Here is a 17966-nt window from a genome sequence, read left to right on the forward strand (position 1 = left end):
TAACATACCTGGGTATCTACCATGCTGCTTATAAAATCTGTCTACAGCCCGTAGCATCAAGTACAGCACTATTTCACTGTCTGGGTTGTCCATATAGGAAACTGAAAACAGCAAGAGAACTGGTTAGCTGGTACAGATGAAATGGAAAAAGAAAGGTTCTGAATTACTTGAAATCAAGTTATTTCCCATGTGCTCAAACTGTAAAATGTGCAGTAAAAAGGAATATTAATGAAAACAACCTGCAACTGAGAATCTCAATTAGTCAACTGTCAGATACACAATTTTGACGCCAGAGTGTGTGACAAAAACATATTGTATGTATTTGACATAAACTGTTCAGTGAAGATACTCACGTTTCAACTCTGACAGCTGCTATAACATTAAATGGGATATTCCTTAGTTATAATTTTGTGATTTGAAACGCATGCTCCATATTTAACTGTAATGACTAACTATAAAACAGGTCTTAAATCCCTTAACATACAGCTCAGTAGTCCTTCTAAATACTACTACTTAAATCACATTGCATATTACCAACTAATTCAACAAGCTTTCACTTAAATTATAAATATTACATATGTATACACAAAATGTATTCACTTTGTATATACGTTTTGTCCAAAACATTCAGAAGACTTGTATAAGCTTAATTTAAACAAACTTTGATTAAAAGTATTTCCAGCTTTTTCTTTCCCCCTTTTAATTTATGCAGTTCAAAAAATAAAACGCAATATTAAATAACTAGTTTGCTAGTTCACATACTGAAAAGATAAGCTGAGAGGGGCCGAGACAATTATTCTCATATCTTTGGTCAGGTGAAAGCACCTTTCCAGTTCTGTCAGAAATAACTGAGGTACAGAAAGGAAAAATTTGAAGAAAGCTATGTTTTATTTATGTACTATCAAAAATAACATCTGCAAGAAAAAAAACCCCTGAAATATGCATCAATCTATAAGGTCACTTTTGAACTTTCAAAATCAAATTGAATTCAACAGTCTAGACTTAAAAAAACCCCATACTTCTAGTTGATGCCAAATTATTAAACTGCATAATGAATGTGTAACATACACTTCTTTTTGATCACAAAACCATTTCACATTGAAAATGCAATTAAAGTATGTGCCAAAAAGAAGTACTTACTGATTTCATCCTTGTTAAAAGTGTTTAAACCATATTCTTCAGACAGAGATCTACATCGTACTACTCGGAGGAAAGCTGAGTTGCTGCCTAAGCAGAGGGGGCGGAAAGGAGAGCATTACCTACTTGAATGCATCACCAATTACTGTATCTTTGTAAGTCTGTATCTCTATTGTGTTAAACACGAAAGACTAAAACTTACCATAATTTCACAAACACTTTTCTGTTTCTTCCAGTGGCTTGCAGTAATAAAATCTACTGAACTACATTTAGGTCTATGATCACAAGTATTTTAGTGAAATACCTCATGCTTATTTACTTCTAGAATCTAAACATATCTGCCATGTTAATGTAACAGCTCACAACACGTGTAGCTCTTCTATACCAGTTCATCAGTCACAGCCATCAACTTCATGTTTTCCTCTCCCATGTTGCAAATGAACACAGGTTCTTTTCATCTTCCACTACACCTACCGCTGTCTGGCATATCCTCAATTAATATTCTAACAGTATAGCTATGAGCGGGAAAAGGTTCTTCTCCAGTATCGTTGCTATGAAACAACCCAATGTGTAGCTACTACCTAGCACTCAAAAATGAGGAACTGTGAGGTTCTCAAAGCTCCCAGCAAATTGTATATCGACACAGGGGCAGTGTGCTCTTGGCTACATGCTTACAGGAAAATTCTCCAGTTGCAAGGAGACTTAGCCAGGCTGCTATGTGGACACGTATACATACCAAGAACAGATACAACCTAAAATGCCATCAACAGTACTACTCGCTGCATCACTGTTTTACCTTTTCAGACTACCAGAAGTTTACAGAGCCTGCACTCTGAAGTCAGTATCACAGAATGGGCAAGGGTGATTAAGTACTAATCACAGAAAGTAGAGGACATATGCTACCTGTTCTTTGGACCTGAAAAAATACCATATCTTTTAAAAGCCAACCTTTATAAACTCACTATTGAGAGATGCTGAACATCTGTTACTTCTACTGAAGATGAGAGATGCAACTGCTAAGCACTTACTTGAAAAATTCAAATATTGAGTTACTGATTAATAACTACATTATCATTCAACAGTTTTTGATTATTTGATCATTTGCATAAACACAGCAACAGAATCCAACCATACTCACAAAGCAATTTTAATTCTCTCTCTGAAATAGATTCGGGTGCCTAAAAGAAAGAATATACTCATTCCAGTACATATAATGACCAGAGAATTTGTATTTTCAGAGATACTCATATATTCATTGTGAAATAACTAGTCGCTCTTGTAAAAAAAAAAAAAAAAAAGTATCTTAAATTGTAAACAATATATCCCTGTATGCCTTTTACTTTTATATGACCAAACCAAGTGATAAATAAAACAGACTACAGATACTAAATTTCATTAGAATTTACTTAAGCCTTTTGAAGAGAATGAGGTAATTAAGCCTTCTCTTTTCGTATCTGTCTCCTGTGACTTATTTCTGTACTGAATGTCAGGGTAAAAATATTTGTATCCTGTCAGAATGGCTGTACATTTGCAATTACCTTGCCTAGGGATTGTAACAATTTAGCAGCATGGTTACCCACAGCAGCAATATCCTTCTTTGCTTTTTCACGGTACCTGTTAATAATAAAGAAGTCTTAATAATCATAGCATAAAGCCAACTTCACCGTTAAGACCACTGCTTTTTGTTTCATATTATAAAGACAAAATACAAGCCACATTAATGGAAGTGAGCTACCTCAAGGCCATGAATGCACTTATAAACTCCCTGCATGACTGTTTGGCATGGCTGAGCTGTTCACTAAATCTGTGGCTTAGAAACCGGTTAAAATTAAAATGAATAGTACTACAAACAGTCAGAGGAAGAATATTAAGTAGTTTCAGAACAACAGCTGTATGTCCTTCATTGGGCTTCTAATATTTCATTAATTTCTGTATTTTAAAATTTGTAGCCGTAGTATATTAGTTCCATTAAGACCTATGACAATGCAAACATCTCAACAACACAGTATTTAATAAAATTCAATTTAAGAGCTCATTTTAAGGAACTGTAATTGTTTTATCTGCAAATTAAAACCCTGTAATGCTTATTGGAATTGAGAACTGAAGTACATAATGATCTGGCAATTCAGGACTGATGCTTATAGAATTCAGACTTACAAATTAGGGTATCTCTGCAAATTTAAGCAATTATGGTTTCATTTACCAAAATGATACCAGTTCTTGGCTTTTTCTGTCATTATACAAAGTAAGTTCCACAAAGCAATAGCAATCATTTTAGACATGTAACAGATTCGTACTTTTATATCCATCTTTTTAATGCTATTTGTCACAGATCTGAGGAATGCACTTCTAAAATTACAGATTTCATTCTGATTAGTAAACACTATTAAGGCACACAATCATTTTTCTAGCAGAGGTTGTGTTTCAGAATCTACAGAGAAAATCAAAATCTATTAGAAAGAATACTTTCCTGTTTGAACAATTCAACAGTACAATTGCACAGACAATAAATTTAACAGTCTTCTGCAAGATACTGCTTCATTTTAAAGATTAAAAAAAAAAAAAAGGGAGGAAGAAGCAATCAACTGCAAAGAAAATGGGCCAAAAAGGCTTTCTTACAGTGTTACCACAACAGTTTGCATCATGTCCAGGATGCACAGGAATAGTAAGTTCATGTTGAGGATACATGCATTCAAAGATGGCCTTCCTAAAATCTCAATCCACACTGATGCTGTTTAGAATTTGCAGTTAATGTTTATTCACACCCTTCCTTATCTACCAAGCAATCCCTTCAAAGGGCATTAATTAGAATTAAGTATTTAGAATTAAATATCTAGGAAACCAGAATTTCTGTAACCAGGTTGACATACATATTGAGGAGAAAAACCAAATGCTATGTTTAGGCAACAATTTGCTTTGGACACCAGTAGCTGGGCTATGGGATCTACTGTCTATAGGAAGGTCTTCACTAGATCTGAAACTAAGAAAAGTAATCACTCGCTACCCAGCCTCAGGAAACTGGGATGCACTGAAGGCTTAGGCACCAGTTCCAAACAGCAGATAGCATCTATACAGGGATCAGATAGTCCCAGGCTGCAGTGCTTCCCACACCCCTCCTCACCCTAGTCCCACATACACACTTTTTTTTAAATACAGGAATTCATGCACTTTGTGAGGTCTGAAACCATCACCATTTACTATCGTTAGTAACTATTAAAGAAAAAATTGTATACTTACACATTTTGCAATTTGATAAATTTATTGGAGTCTGCTATCATATCAGGAATAGTGCCCCGGACAGGCAAGCTTCCTTGCCCCTCATTTGCCACAAATTCCTTTACAGCTCGCGCCAAAATCCAGAAGGAGGGTGACTGCACATGCACAAGAGACAGTCATGTACACAAATGTTATTTATAATGCTTTTCCTACATTTAAGCCTTACCTTTAATTACTTGTTACCTGCTCCGTAAGATTTATGCAGCAATCATCATTAAAAATCTCTTCAATGCATCTTGGAATCTATAAAAAAAATAAACTGCGTTTATGTTTACTTGACTTTTGATTTCTTGATCTCAACACTCGTTACATAAAGGAGCCAACTCTAAGCGACCTGAGTTTCATACCAAAATCTCTTCTGCATCGTACATAGTCAGTGCTTCTCATATTTCAAACATTAGCCCTGCCTGAGAGCAAGGCACATGTTTCTGATCAAGATGAATGTTACTAACAAAATCTCACCTTATTTCCATCTTCTACACGGAAGACTTAAAAAAAACTTGCATCAGCAAAAGGTACTACCAGTCCCAGCTGCCCATCCTACCTGCTAGACGCAGAGGAGCAAAAAGGCTGGGGAAGTGAAGAGGGGCTGCAAAAGTGAGCATTTTGATTCCTTAACTGCTGCAGTTCAGTCTGGCTCATAAACTGAAATAAATCACTAATAGCCTAGGACACGGCTTGTAGTGGCTCAGATGTAAGCACTAAGTTTTACCTGCTGCTTTCTTGGGAGATTTAACGTGACTGTCCGAGCAAGGATCAGCACAATTCAAATAAAAATGGAATGTAATCTTGAAAGAATCACAGAATGTTCTTTTACCTCATGTAGCTTTTGCAATTTACCATGGATGAGAGATTAAGAAAATCAGAGGTCAATTCTAAACCATGAGTTACTACTTCAGGATTATTTAAAAACAATGAAAACTTCACTTTTAATGTTTTTAAGCTTGATCTGTATCTTCAAGAGGAAAGTACTGAATTTGCCAAGTCAAAAGTCCCTTGCAGCACTTAATTTCTATACAGAATAAATACTATAGCAAGCAGCTTCAATATAGCACAACTTCAATAAATGCTTTCTGAGTCTCTCTCCTAGCAATGTATTTAAATCGGACATCATCCACACCAGTGACTGCTAATTCTTTATAATTGTACCAAGCACTTTACAGTTCAATCTGTAAGAGAAAATCTGACAAAGTCTAAGACAGGAATACACTACTAATGAACCCTGGTTACTGAGTCATTCTATACTTGAATTCAAGTCTTCAGGAAGGAAAGGTAGCTTCCTTGCATGAGCAAGGAAATAAGAATTTCCATAAGTTACAGTGCCATCTAGTCTAGGTCTATTTTACTACACGATTTCAACTCTAAAAATTGTACTAATCCTGTTTTACCTAAATATAAATGTTGCAAATGGAATTCCTGTCCTAAAAGTGCATAGTATGTTTTGAAAAAAAATGAGGTAGTTGAAGTTTCTTCAGTTTTGTCATATAAATGTTTATTTTACCTCTGTGGTATTTAATGCTGTGTTCACATTTTTTATAGCTTCTTCAAAGTTTTCCTCATCTTCTGGGGTCCCATTTTCATTCTTTAAAATACCTTATTAAAAAAAAAAAATAAAAATACACAATCCTCTGAATTACATCTCACCATTTACATCTTACCAACAGAGCAGACTGGCTTTGGATGTATTTGTGGCATAACAACTAATCAGCAAAAAACTGAATTACCAGTAAGACCTACTGATAAAACTAACTACATATACATTCTGCATATGATTAATTTTCCTGTGATGTTTAAACAGAAGTTATTCATCACAAAAATACCAGTTTGTGTGAGAAAGAGAGTAAAGTTTCATACTCACTAAATTAATGTAGATGGTGGTAAATACACAATTCAACTCTCCTTCCCATCCCCAGTCATGCTGTGTTGTTTTTTCATCAGATTTGGCAAACACTTATGAACCCACACAGCAAGCTAGACCAAGAAATGGACTCTGCTAAAAACCTACCTTAACCAAAGCTAATTACTACAGATCAGTTCCGTAGCCCAACCTGGGGATGACACAATCACTCAGTGATTTGCACACAGGCCAGCTTTAAATGAGGAAATGCCAAAAATCCAGTTAATGTTTTTATTCTACAATCATTTAAGATAATGTATTTCTAGTTCTTAAAAACGCCTCAATTTCAGCACCCGCAAAAGGTATTAGATTGAAACACCTGCAAAAATGAAGTCTGTTCACATACTGGTTATGGTGTATTCAATAGATACACAATCTTTCTCTCTCTCTCTAAACTAGTTACTTAGAGCTGCAATGATTACCAACAGTTTGGTGGGTCAACTGACCAACCAAATACTTACAGTTAATAACAATCACTTGCTTTCCGCTTTGCCACATTTTCCGTATTAAATAAACATTTTCCACAGGATTTTCTCTTAAGGCCTCTCCTCCCACCCAAATCAAAACATATTCTTGAACAGCAAACAGTAAGAAACTGCCGAACTGCATTTATAAGCAAATCTGGGATCTTAAGATCCAGCTGTATAAAACAATCACTTAGCAGAAGAATTGTACTGTATATGGCCGCAGATTTTCATAAAAGCTGAGAGAACTTCTGATTATTTTCCAGACATTGCCTTATATATTTCTGCCAGTATGAATAAATGACTCCTAGGACATATATTACCTTGCCGAATCAGTTGTCTGAAGGCTTCTTTTTCTTTGTAACTCTTAGGCAACTGATCACTTTTCTAAATTTAAAAACACAAGAACATTTTGTCTTTAAAATATCTACTACTAACCTCATTGTGTTCAGACTGCTGAACTCTAGAATTTGTCATCGTTCATATACATTCACTTGTATTTCAATTAGTAATTTTTTTTATGATTCCACCTTGTTTTCTTTCTTACACTGCCAAAATAATAATCTAGTTTAGAAAAGACATATCTAAAGTAATAATAATAACAACAGGCTGATGACTTAGCCAGTTTGGAATATACCTCGTTGAACCATTTTGTTAGATACTTGGCTACAATCACAATCCATGGAGTGTGGCTATGGTCCTGTAATTGAACAGCAGAGAAATCTTTGTCAAGTTGTGAAAAAATAAAAACGGGAGACAAATTAAAAACCTATTTTAAAAATGTAAACTCCTAACATCATTTCCACTGTTGTAAAAACACAGGACGTGTTCCAGATTTTGATTCAGAAATAATATTCTCTAACTACTATAAAACAAATCATTAAATTATTATTCCTTTACTAAAAGAAGGGTGGCTGAGCCAAGTTCTCCAATGTTTTTCTGGAGTAGAACTTAAGTTATGCACAAATACCCACACTGCAAAGCTCTGCAGCAGTAGGTAATCATAAAAAAAAAAAAAAAAAAAGAGGGGTGGGGGGCTAGAGGGAATCAATCTAACAAAAGATCGAGTTGTCCAAGAATATTCCTTACCCCAAGACCCCCACTTGCTTAAGATTTAAATACAGACCATAACATTTGGGGCAGAGGCCAAAAATAGTACCTTATGACTGATTCTACAGTTGCCTCTGCTCAGATGAGACTTGGCACCAAAAAAAGTCATCTGCCAAGAGTCATTTTCATAGAATCCCTGTTCTACATCTGCTTCCGTCTTAGAGCACATAGTGCAAACCACATACCAACCTTTTTGTCCATATGATCCAAGTCATAACACTGAACATGCTCCCTCAGCTCTGGAAACGGTTTATCCAGTCTCAGATCTTCTAACATATTGTCAGGATGAGATTCAACAACTGTGGAAAAAAATTACACAATGCATTTCAGTTTTATGTCCGGCCTTCAAAACAGAGCTATACATCAAATGCAGTGCATCACCTGCTCAATTAACTGCTTAATTCTCAAAATCAGTGTTTTGCCTAAGTCAGCTTTCAAGTCAGGATAATCTCCAATTTTACTATTTGTTGCAGTCTATAATTTCTAGAGATTCCTCAGAGAATGCTCCTGGTGATGAACTGCAAACTATGCTAAGACTTAACAAATACTAAATACATCACCAGATTAAAATAAATAAATAAATAAAAATCAAAGTGACATTACATATTGAAACTTTAAACCTTTTAGAAAGGTCTTTATCTCAGAAAACCCTCTAACCTGTATGTTCTTTAATAATGACTCTCATATAACCAACCAGTCCATAAGTCCTGCAGACCAGCAGAGGAACATTAGAATTCCAGAGAAGTTCAGCCAAGCGCAGCAACGTACTGTAAGGGAAAACATTTAATTTTTTTTCAGATGTACAAGAGGACAACAGTTAACTAAACTATAAAGTTAACTCTTGTACAAGTCACTTGTGAAAGAGAAGTTTTCTATGAGAGAAGTCTAGTATTCTGATTCTAAGCACATATAAGGTGATTAATTTTATACATGAATTTACACTAGGTTAGAAATAGATTTATCCGTTAGCTTACTTATATTTAACTCCATCCTTCCAAATGCTCCAAATATCAATTAAACAAAAAACTTCAACGAGTTGTGAAAGAAAGAAAAAAGAATTAGATCTGTATGTTGCACAAACATAACTTCCAGTAGGGGCAATTCCAGTCAGAGGTTTTTGAATAGCACGTAAGAAATTCTCTTTATTCACAAATGCCTGCAAGGGCATCACCACTTCAAAAAGGCAAGTTGGCTCTCATTTCTGTGAAAGACTGTATCTCTAGCTCCTCTATAAGTAGGGGGAGGGAGAAAATATATAAAGTATGAACAACAGCCACTTCCTTACAAAAGCAAGATTTAACTATTCCTCTATCCAGCAACCTCTTGCCTCTGGGGAAGCAGCTTGTCTACTGAAACAGAAGCATGCTCTTCTACCCCAAGTTTCTCAATACTCCGAGAGTTGACATTTTTCATCTGTACTATTTACTGGAAAGCAGCATGCAAGAGGCCTCTCAGCAGGAAGAGGTTAAAAAAAAAAACAAAAAACCAAGAACTTCTGGTCCTGACAAAGTTTACATGAGCAATACAATTACATCAATGGGTAAAATGGAAAGAGCTATACAGAGGATAAAATACATTTGCAAAAATCTAAAGATATCACAGACCGAAGAATACTTGTTACAGTGATTTTGGACCAGGAACAACTACCACTACAAAAGGGTACTTGACACAGACAAATACACCTGGAGACAGCACTTAGGAGTCAGGCATGGATCTGAAAGAGATTTTAAACTATGTATTAATATATAAACAGGTCCATAGTAAAATGCCATCATTTACTGTAACCTTCCTTCACAATGACAGCTCTGTTTTGCATAAGTTTTCCTGCAAGAATATGCCTGCAGTTGAAACATGCTTTTACAACTGAATGAAAACAAACAACTTTAGATGATTCTTTACCTTTCCGGTAGTTGCGTTGCAACCACCAAGTTAAACCGATTAAAAAAGGAAGGGTCATTGTCTAGAAGTTTTTCTGGACTCTAAATAGTAGGAAAAAAAAAAAATGTCAGGAAACACTGTGAAAACTTCTGAATACCCAGCAAGTCTGTTCAACATCCACTGTAAAGTGTTAAGTGAAAGCTATAAAATTATCATGAAGTTATAAAATAATGTTTAAAATACATAAATTGACTTTTTGCAAATAACTTTAGATCTTCTCCTCAAATGTCATTTTATCATGAAGCTACTTAAACTGCAACATTACAAAGACAACATATAGCTATTATTTCATACTTTTATCACATTGTGTAACAAGAAATGTACAACTAATTTAGGACAACAAACCTCTTCAACAAAGTTTCCAGAAACATCATTATTCAATTCTTGCAGGAGCTCAGTGGCACTCTGGGCACGATTCTGTTTCAGAACAATCAAAACAATGTTTAACCTCTTGAAATGTAATTTATATAGTGTATCAGCACTACATATGCTACATGCTTAAAAAAAGGAAAAAAAAAAAAAAAGAAAAAAAGGACCTCATCATAAGCTAGGATTTCTTATTCCAAGCCTTGCTTATCTGAAGAAAAAATAAATCCCTTAACAGCAGGCACTTGTTTGAGACCATTTTTAGTGATATAATTTTTAAAACAAGAATCATGTGACAGCTGTTTATTAATTTCAAGGAGTTACCTATGCCTTTTGTACTGTTTTTGTGATTCCCCCCATCCACATCTCTACTCTTAGCTTTACTCCTTCAGCCACAATTCTCTTCCACCTTATCCTTCCAAAGATTTTCTTAACTATATCCTGTTCATTTTTTCCATTCAATCTTGCCAGATTTGAACTTATCTTCTCACTTATAAGCAACTAAAAAATAAGCATGGGGAATTTTGTCAAAGAACAATGAGATTTTAACCTATGCATACAAGTTTCTAGCATTACTCATAATACTACATTTGAGTATTTACTCAACACTTTCATGCTTTCAATACACCTAAAGTGACATTTGTTATCTCCTTACCTGACCAATATGGCTTTTTTGTAGAAAGAAACTGAAAAGGAGACAAGGAAAAGAGTTACATGTTGTTTTTCTTCAAAATAAAATTTCACATTAAAGCTACATTTTGTAGTGCAGAATATGTTGCTGACTCTCATAAACAACAAACCAAGTTCCCCCTTAAATCTGCTTTTCTTCTCCCCACCACTGTCATATTTTCCTCATGATCAGTTTCTTAAGGAAACTTTCCAATGCCTGAGCCACAAATCTGAAAAATAAGGCAGGCCAAACTCATTTAGAAGCCAGGATCACACTGCAGATTCTTTTTCACCAGGCTAATTAAAGTCCCATTAGTACTCATTTCTTCATGTAATGGAATATCTTTTGCCCTTATATAACCCCTTTAAGCAGACAGATATTTGTAGGTATCTACCTGAACCATAAGAGAACGTGATCTCGAATTAGTAAACAAATTATTTTTTATAGTATTTGTAAAGAGTTTCTTATCCTTTCCCCTGCTGCATGCAGCCTTTCAAAGCTATGAAAGCTAATAAATGGCTACCAGTCACAGTTTCACAATGATAAATTAACAAAAAGTGAGTTATTTTCATCACCAAAATTACAGAAAATACATTTAGCCATGCTAAAACACAAGCAAATCTTGCATTGTCATATCTCAAGATTACAGCAAACAAGTCATTTTTACGTATTTTTATACTGAGTAGACCATTGTCTTTATAAACTTGATGCATGAAGCAAATAGGCCTGTAAGATACAGAAACAGCAACTAAAAAGACTAAGTAAAATTTAGCAGCTAATATCAAAATGATTGTGTATGCTGTGTATGTCACAAACACCCAAAACCACAAAAGACTTGGAGAAACATATAGAGGCTTTTAAAATTATTAAGAATTTTAGAACATTTCTTAACAAGTATAGAGATGGAACTACTTATGAAACCCTGTTACTTCTCAATTTGTATTGGAAACTAGTAACAAACCTACTTATTTCCAACATCTTCTCCAGAGACCCGATTGCCATCGACAATTGTAAATGAACCAATACCTTGGGGGAAAAAAATTTACTATGAATAACTAGGCATTATGAAATTATCAGATACATTACAAAGAAAATACAGAAGACAGACCTACTCACCTGGTAGCACTAAGTTTTTGAGTATTTCAGTTCCTGTTGCCGTTGCGTTTATTACACAAACATGGGCAGATTCTAAAGCTTCTTGTCCATGGTCACCCCACAATCTATATTGGGATGGAAACAGAAACATTCTGAAATTATTTCATATAAGGTTGTAAAGCCAATATAAACAAACAAAAAAAAATTTAAACAATCATAAATGGAGGCTAGCATACTACTTTCCATTCACTGTTGAGAGGGCCTAAATAGCACTAACCAAAATGAGCTTTCCTTAAGAAAACTTACTGTGACAAACTTGAAACTTTCTAAAGAGCAACCCACTTTTACTGACATTTCATTTTCTCCATCTTTAGTCTCTACACCATATTAATGCGCACACGTTCTTCTGTTGTAACATATTTAACTTTTTAAAAATCAGCATGGATCGAAACACTCCTTACACAATCCTGAAACTGAATACTCTCTTCTTCGTAAGTTTTATTATAAATAATACGTTTTTATACATTTATAAGTTATAATACAACACACTGAAACATACAAGCAAATGGGAATCAGTCTTGATGAGCTCGGTAATGTATTTAAGACACCTATAAAATAATATTCAGGCCAAAATCGGGACTTGACTGTACTCAAACCACAAAGGCCCGGCTGACTTCACACGGGCACTGGTTTTACTCTCTTCAGCGGCAGAAAAGAAAGTTACTGAAGAGACCCGGCAAAGCATTTTAACTACTACTTTCAAACGCATGCAAGCATGTGAAAATTAACCCGTGCCATACTACAAACACCGGCTGGCTCCAGTATAAGCCGCCCTCCTCTCATTTTTAAGCTTCACTCTTTCCTGCCTTTTTCCCCTATCCCGGCACAAACATTCACGCAGCCGCTGGCCGGCCCCGAGAACCGACCGGCCCAGAACGACCCGACCGGCTCGGGCACAGCCTCCTCCCCCCAGGGGCTCCCCCCGTGCCCCACAAGCCGCGCCCCGGGCGGCCGGCTGCCGCCCCCGGCGGGGCTCAGCGAAGCGCAGCCCCGGGCGGGCGGGCCGCCCGCCGCCCCTCTCCTCACAAGCGGCCGCGCAGGCGGCCTGTGGCTTGAAGGGACAACCAGAGCCGCGGGAGCGTCGGCTGCGGCCCCCGGCCCGGCCCGCAGCGAGAGGCAGGGCCCGGCGCCGCGACAGCCCGCTCTCCGCCCGGCCAGGACGGCGGCGGCGGCGGCCGCCCGCAGCTCGGGGCTGGGGCACGCCGCAGAACCCCGGCCCCGGCGCTACCTCAGCTGTCGGTCGTATCTCTGCTCCTTCAGGCTGGCCCTGCCCGGCTGCGCCATTGCCGCGCGCTCCCCCGCGGCGGGCGCTGCGCAGGCGCGGGCGGGCGCATGCGCAGGGGCGCCGGACCGCTGCGGGGAAGGCGGGGCTGCGGGGAGGGCGGGGCTGCGGGGCGGGGCGGGGCCGTCTCCTCAGGGCCGGGAGCCGCCCGCGGGGCTGAGGCGCCGCGCCGCGGGCCCCTGGCTTGCCCGGGTCATCCCTGCGGGAGAGGTCCGGCGCCTCCTCGTCCTCCGTCGCGCCAGGCTCCGCGAAGAGCGACCTGCGGCTGTCTGCTGCTCCCCGCTGGGCCCGGCCCGGCTGACCCGGGATCCCGGGCCCGAGGCTTCCCGGCCGGTATCGGGGGCTACCGTAGGCTGGGCTGCGGGGCTGCAGGATTCGTCCCGTGGCTGCTTTTGTGAGTCGCGGGCGCTGCCTCTGTCTTGCGTAGATAGGTGAAAGCATTCCTTTGCTCTGACACAGAGATCTTGCCAAATCCGACGGGCGGGCGATGAGAGGAGCTGCCGTCGTTGTTCAATGGGGTTTGAGATGGCAATTTGGAAAATGGTAGAAAAAACCTGTGCTGACAAGGCAGGCCTTGATGTCTTTGGGGAACGCTGAAGCTGATGGGGAACCACGAGCGTAGGAACAGAGGATGCTGTTTTTTTCAGGTGCATGCTTCTAAAGACATGGTGCCGTTCCCGGAATCTGTGTTCAAAATGGGTGTTTCTCTCCATCTCAACCCTCTTTCTGCTATAAAGTTTTGAAGCATTTTACAGCAGTCTGTGTCAGAAGCCCTGCAGATACCTGCATTCAGAAAAATCAGTTTAGATATATTTTGCAGAGGTGGTGTACATTATTACAATTATTTCTGTTTAGTATTGAGACAATAAAGTCTGGAATGTGTTGTGTCTATGTACTTCTGTTACGAAAACCTTTCCACATAGGATCGATATAGATTGTACTATGAAAGTGTACAAAAAAAGAGAAAACTTTCTTTAAAAATTTCAACCATCTCTGGCACTAAGTTTCAACAACAAAAGAGAGGTCCTAAAACATGTGCATCGTTCCAGCTGATTTGTTAGCCCATAAAAGGGTATTCTGTTGTCCTTTTTATCTGCTTCTCTTTAGTAAATTTTATTTGTCCTATATCTGCTGGAATGAAGTACACAACAGTGTGATTATAATTTGGTGTTTTATACCTTGCAGATGACATTGTAATACAATATAGTGCTTCCTCTTTTGTTTTCCCATACACAGTATCTCCTCCAAAGTTCATTTTTCTCAGGCTTTGTGTTTGCTGTGTCACAGTAAATCCTTCCTTCTGATGAAATGTCTGTGACTGTTGCAATATTTGTAGGAATGTTCTGTTTACCAAAATCAGAAGTTGTCTCTTTCTGTTCTTGCTATCTGCTACAATTATACAGTTTCAACTGGACAAACCATAAATTGTAAGAATTATTACTTCAGACTTGGTTCCAAATGCAGTCCCCATTTCTGGTGTAAAGCAGCCAAGTGTGTATAGCTTTAAAAGTCAAAGACAAGTAATAATAAATAATGGCATGTGAAGGCTGGGAACTCCCAGGGAGCCAGGTATCCAGTTCTTCTTTTTCTGCCCCACTTCCGCAAGAATGTTCCAAATAAATTCCTTCTTTCCTTTTGGCCCATATTTTATTCAAGTTTTTCTCTTGCAAAATTGTCTGTTAATTTTATGCATGTCCTTTTTGTCCTTTTCTTCTCAATCCCTTCTTTGCTTAGGGACCATTTTGGTTTGGTTTTTTTTTTTCCTTATGCCAGGAAGAGATTCCCAGTGAATAAATGTTGAGTTCTTTCCCTGAGAAATCTCCTGAATCTCACTATGTAGCTGTAGGAGAAGGATTACCACTTTCAGCTCCTGAAGTTACACTGGATGCATGAGAATCTCAATATACAGTCATCACGTTTTTATGTTTGCAAACAAAAACTTGAGAATATAAAATTTGAAATTTCTGTTGTCAATCAACAAGTGTAGGCAGTCACTTTTTAAATAAAATACTAAAAAAATGAAAAAACAAAACCACCTGGAATGATGCTGCTTTTTAATGTTTAGTGTTGGCAGTACAGTCTCCTGTTTATGTGTACCTTATGAAGTATTTTTGTGCAGTTTCTGGATTCATTATAAATTATTTTAACACATACATAAAGAACAGATGTCACCTTAGTATAATTCCCATTTGGAAACTGCCAGCATTAGTAATGGCAATGTAAGAAGAGAGATGAGCCACCTGGATAAACCAGATACTCTTTCAAGAACCTGAGGTGTAGGCAAGCTCTGGAGCGATGAATGTTTTAACATTTAATCTGCTCCTACCTATTGTACTTCAAAGGCTCTAGAGTGAGCAGCCTGTGCCCAAACTGATTGTATTTCTTCCATATTTTTGTTAATAGGCAATGACACATCAGACACACTCATATGCATTAAAGAAGGCACATGACACCTCGTTTAAATGTATGTTGCCATTATTAAAGATGCTCAGCATAATAAACTCAGATAATTGCCAAGTTAGTTAAGCAAATACACTTAGAGTGCCATTTAGCCATACACCTTGGAAACAAATAACTATTCTTTCATTTTGCATCTTCTAAAATGCAGCTCTGCCCTTCTACAGTGATGCAGTAATATGTAGCAAAAGCATTATCCTCAAGTGACATGATCTCCTTGTGCGAATATCTCCCAATAATTCCAGATCTGTATTATAGAGACAACTTGCCTTAGAGATTCAAAAATCCAATTTCTTCAAGCCTGCAAAGCTTAGTATGTTCAACTTCTATTTGGCATGCCAATCTTGGAGCTTTCTAACATAATGGTTAGTTCTTATATAGCAATTTTAATAAAAAGAGCCCAAATTAAATCATGAAGAAAATTATTCCATACATAGGGATGGGAAAACTGAAGCATTTGTTAGTTCTGTATCACAACATAGTGACAGGTTCAGAAGAACCCATGTATTTGTCCTCAGCTGCTCCTCTGTTCAGTCATGATTACTGTCAAAGAGGAATAAAACTGTAAGTACGAAGACTGGGGAAGACAGTATTGTTCTTTAAGTAGCTTGAAATGCTTCACTGTAGTGGATGGAATTATGTCTTCCTGTCATTCACTGCTAAGCAGACACTTTTGAGATGTAGTCAAAGCCCATGAGAAATTTGTGGAAATCAGGAATGCTTCACTTTTAGCTCAGCATTGGAGAAATCCACCCTTTAAGCACCTACCACTCTGTTGTTCTCACTTCCGTAAGTTCATGAGAGATCTCCTTGATTCAAGCTAGTAAAATTGAGATCAGAATTAGATTACTACCACAACTTTTGAAGTGATAAATGATAATTTGAGGACAGAATCAGTGAAAATCCATTCTTAGGGGCAGCCAATATCAAGAGGCATCAGGGTTACAGACTAAAGTGATATTTGTATAAGCAGCAGTATTACCCTAGCTTTAAGAAAAACTTAATATTTTCCTCAAAAAGAAAGAAGGCTGATTGGATGGTGAAGCACATAAAATTGTCATATACACACTGGCTATCATTTATAGCTAAAACTTTATTCAAGCTATTTTTTTCTTTCCTCTCAGGTATTGTCATTCCCCTTTTTCACTTTTTCTACATCCAACCATTTAAACCTCCATTTTGTGGAGTCCACTTCCTGCCATGTCTTCAGCACATTTTCTCTTGTCTCAGAGCTCTTCCTATGCCCTGCCTTTGTAATTCACATACGTAGACATCTATGTGTTTTTGAATGTGAGAAGATAAATGCTGAAGTGGTGAATGGTGTCAAATGCATGTAGACATTGGGCCACTTCAGTGGCACTCTGCCCTGCGAGCAAGATCTGAGCCTCAGTTTTCAAGTTTCCCTTGAAAACACTTGCCCAGCATTCTCTATCTTGCATACGTTTTTCCCCAATCTATAGTCTGCTTTTTAACATACAAAATTCCTCCTCCATTTCTTCTTTTTGCTGGTAAGTTGGTATTTTTTGTACTATTTCCCATGGTCTAGAAAAGCTTTCCTGACTACTTGCATCTGACTGACTCTGTCTACCTCTAGCTTCCCTGTCTACAAACACAGCACAGAGCCACACAAGAATAACCAAAGCATCACAACTTCTCGAAGCTCATTTGTCCTAGTAAGCAGCAAAGTATTTTAACCCAGTGGCAGCGCAGCTGTACTACTTCCAGTATTTGAGTCACCATGAGGACCTGTGTGTGCAGACTATTTGGCCACAGACATAGCTGCAGAGTCAGTGCCCAGTGCGTGTCTCAGGGCTATGCAGGGACCTGAGTAGATCACAGTAGTTTAACAGAAATAAATAGAGACGTTGACCTGAGTAAGTCGTTGCAGAAACTACTCTGTGGACACCTTTAGAGCTGTTTACATCCCTTATTGAGTGATTTAGCTTGCACCAGTGAATCTCAAAGTTTTTACAGCTGACTTCTATGGAAAACTCCTGAAAAAGGACATGAATACTTACAAGGCAGTACCACAATATAAAAGCTGCATAAAATGCTTTCATTGCTTTTTTTCTTCCATTTTCTTGATTGCATAATGGAAGAATCCCTACTTCTGTTTGCTATTGTTTTTATGAAAATCAATATGTTTATAAAATGTAGCCTTGACAGACAGCATTTCCTCAGATCTAACGAAATTACTACCAAGGAGCCATTTTT

At 37.9% G+C, this 17966-nt stretch overlaps 1 protein-coding gene across 1 annotated transcript in view; it reads right to left on the reverse strand.

Moving 5' to 3' along the window:
- Positions 1-13356, reverse strand: part of NAE1 (NEDD8 activating enzyme E1 subunit 1) — a 15353-nt gene extending 1997 nt beyond the window's left edge. Inside the window, exons 1-17 of the mRNA XM_052795982.1 lie at positions 13242-13356; positions 11975-12078; positions 11824-11884; positions 10844-10874; positions 10168-10239; positions 9784-9863; positions 8542-8651; positions 8074-8183; positions 7412-7474; positions 7098-7161; positions 5915-6006; positions 4597-4656; positions 4375-4508; positions 2676-2751; positions 2276-2315; positions 1141-1227; positions 9-101 (exon numbers count right to left, since the gene is read on the reverse strand). Coding sequence (XP_052651942.1) covers positions 9-101; positions 1141-1227; positions 2276-2315; positions 2676-2751; positions 4375-4508; positions 4597-4656; positions 5915-6006; positions 7098-7161; positions 7412-7474; positions 8074-8183; positions 8542-8651; positions 9784-9863; positions 10168-10239; positions 10844-10874; positions 11824-11884; positions 11975-12078; positions 13242-13297 — 1333 coding nt within the window. The 5' untranslated portion in view covers positions 13298-13356. The remainder of the gene's footprint in view (positions 1-8; positions 102-1140; positions 1228-2275; positions 2316-2675; positions 2752-4374; positions 4509-4596; positions 4657-5914; positions 6007-7097; positions 7162-7411; positions 7475-8073; positions 8184-8541; positions 8652-9783; positions 9864-10167; positions 10240-10843; positions 10875-11823; positions 11885-11974; positions 12079-13241) is intronic.
- Positions 13357-17966: the final 4610 nt, after the last annotated feature.

This window comes from Harpia harpyja, chromosome 9 (assembly GCF_026419915.1).
Source record: "Harpia harpyja isolate bHarHar1 chromosome 9, bHarHar1 primary haplotype, whole genome shotgun sequence".
Classification (NCBI taxonomy): Eukaryota; Metazoa; Chordata; class Aves; order Accipitriformes; family Accipitridae; genus Harpia; species Harpia harpyja.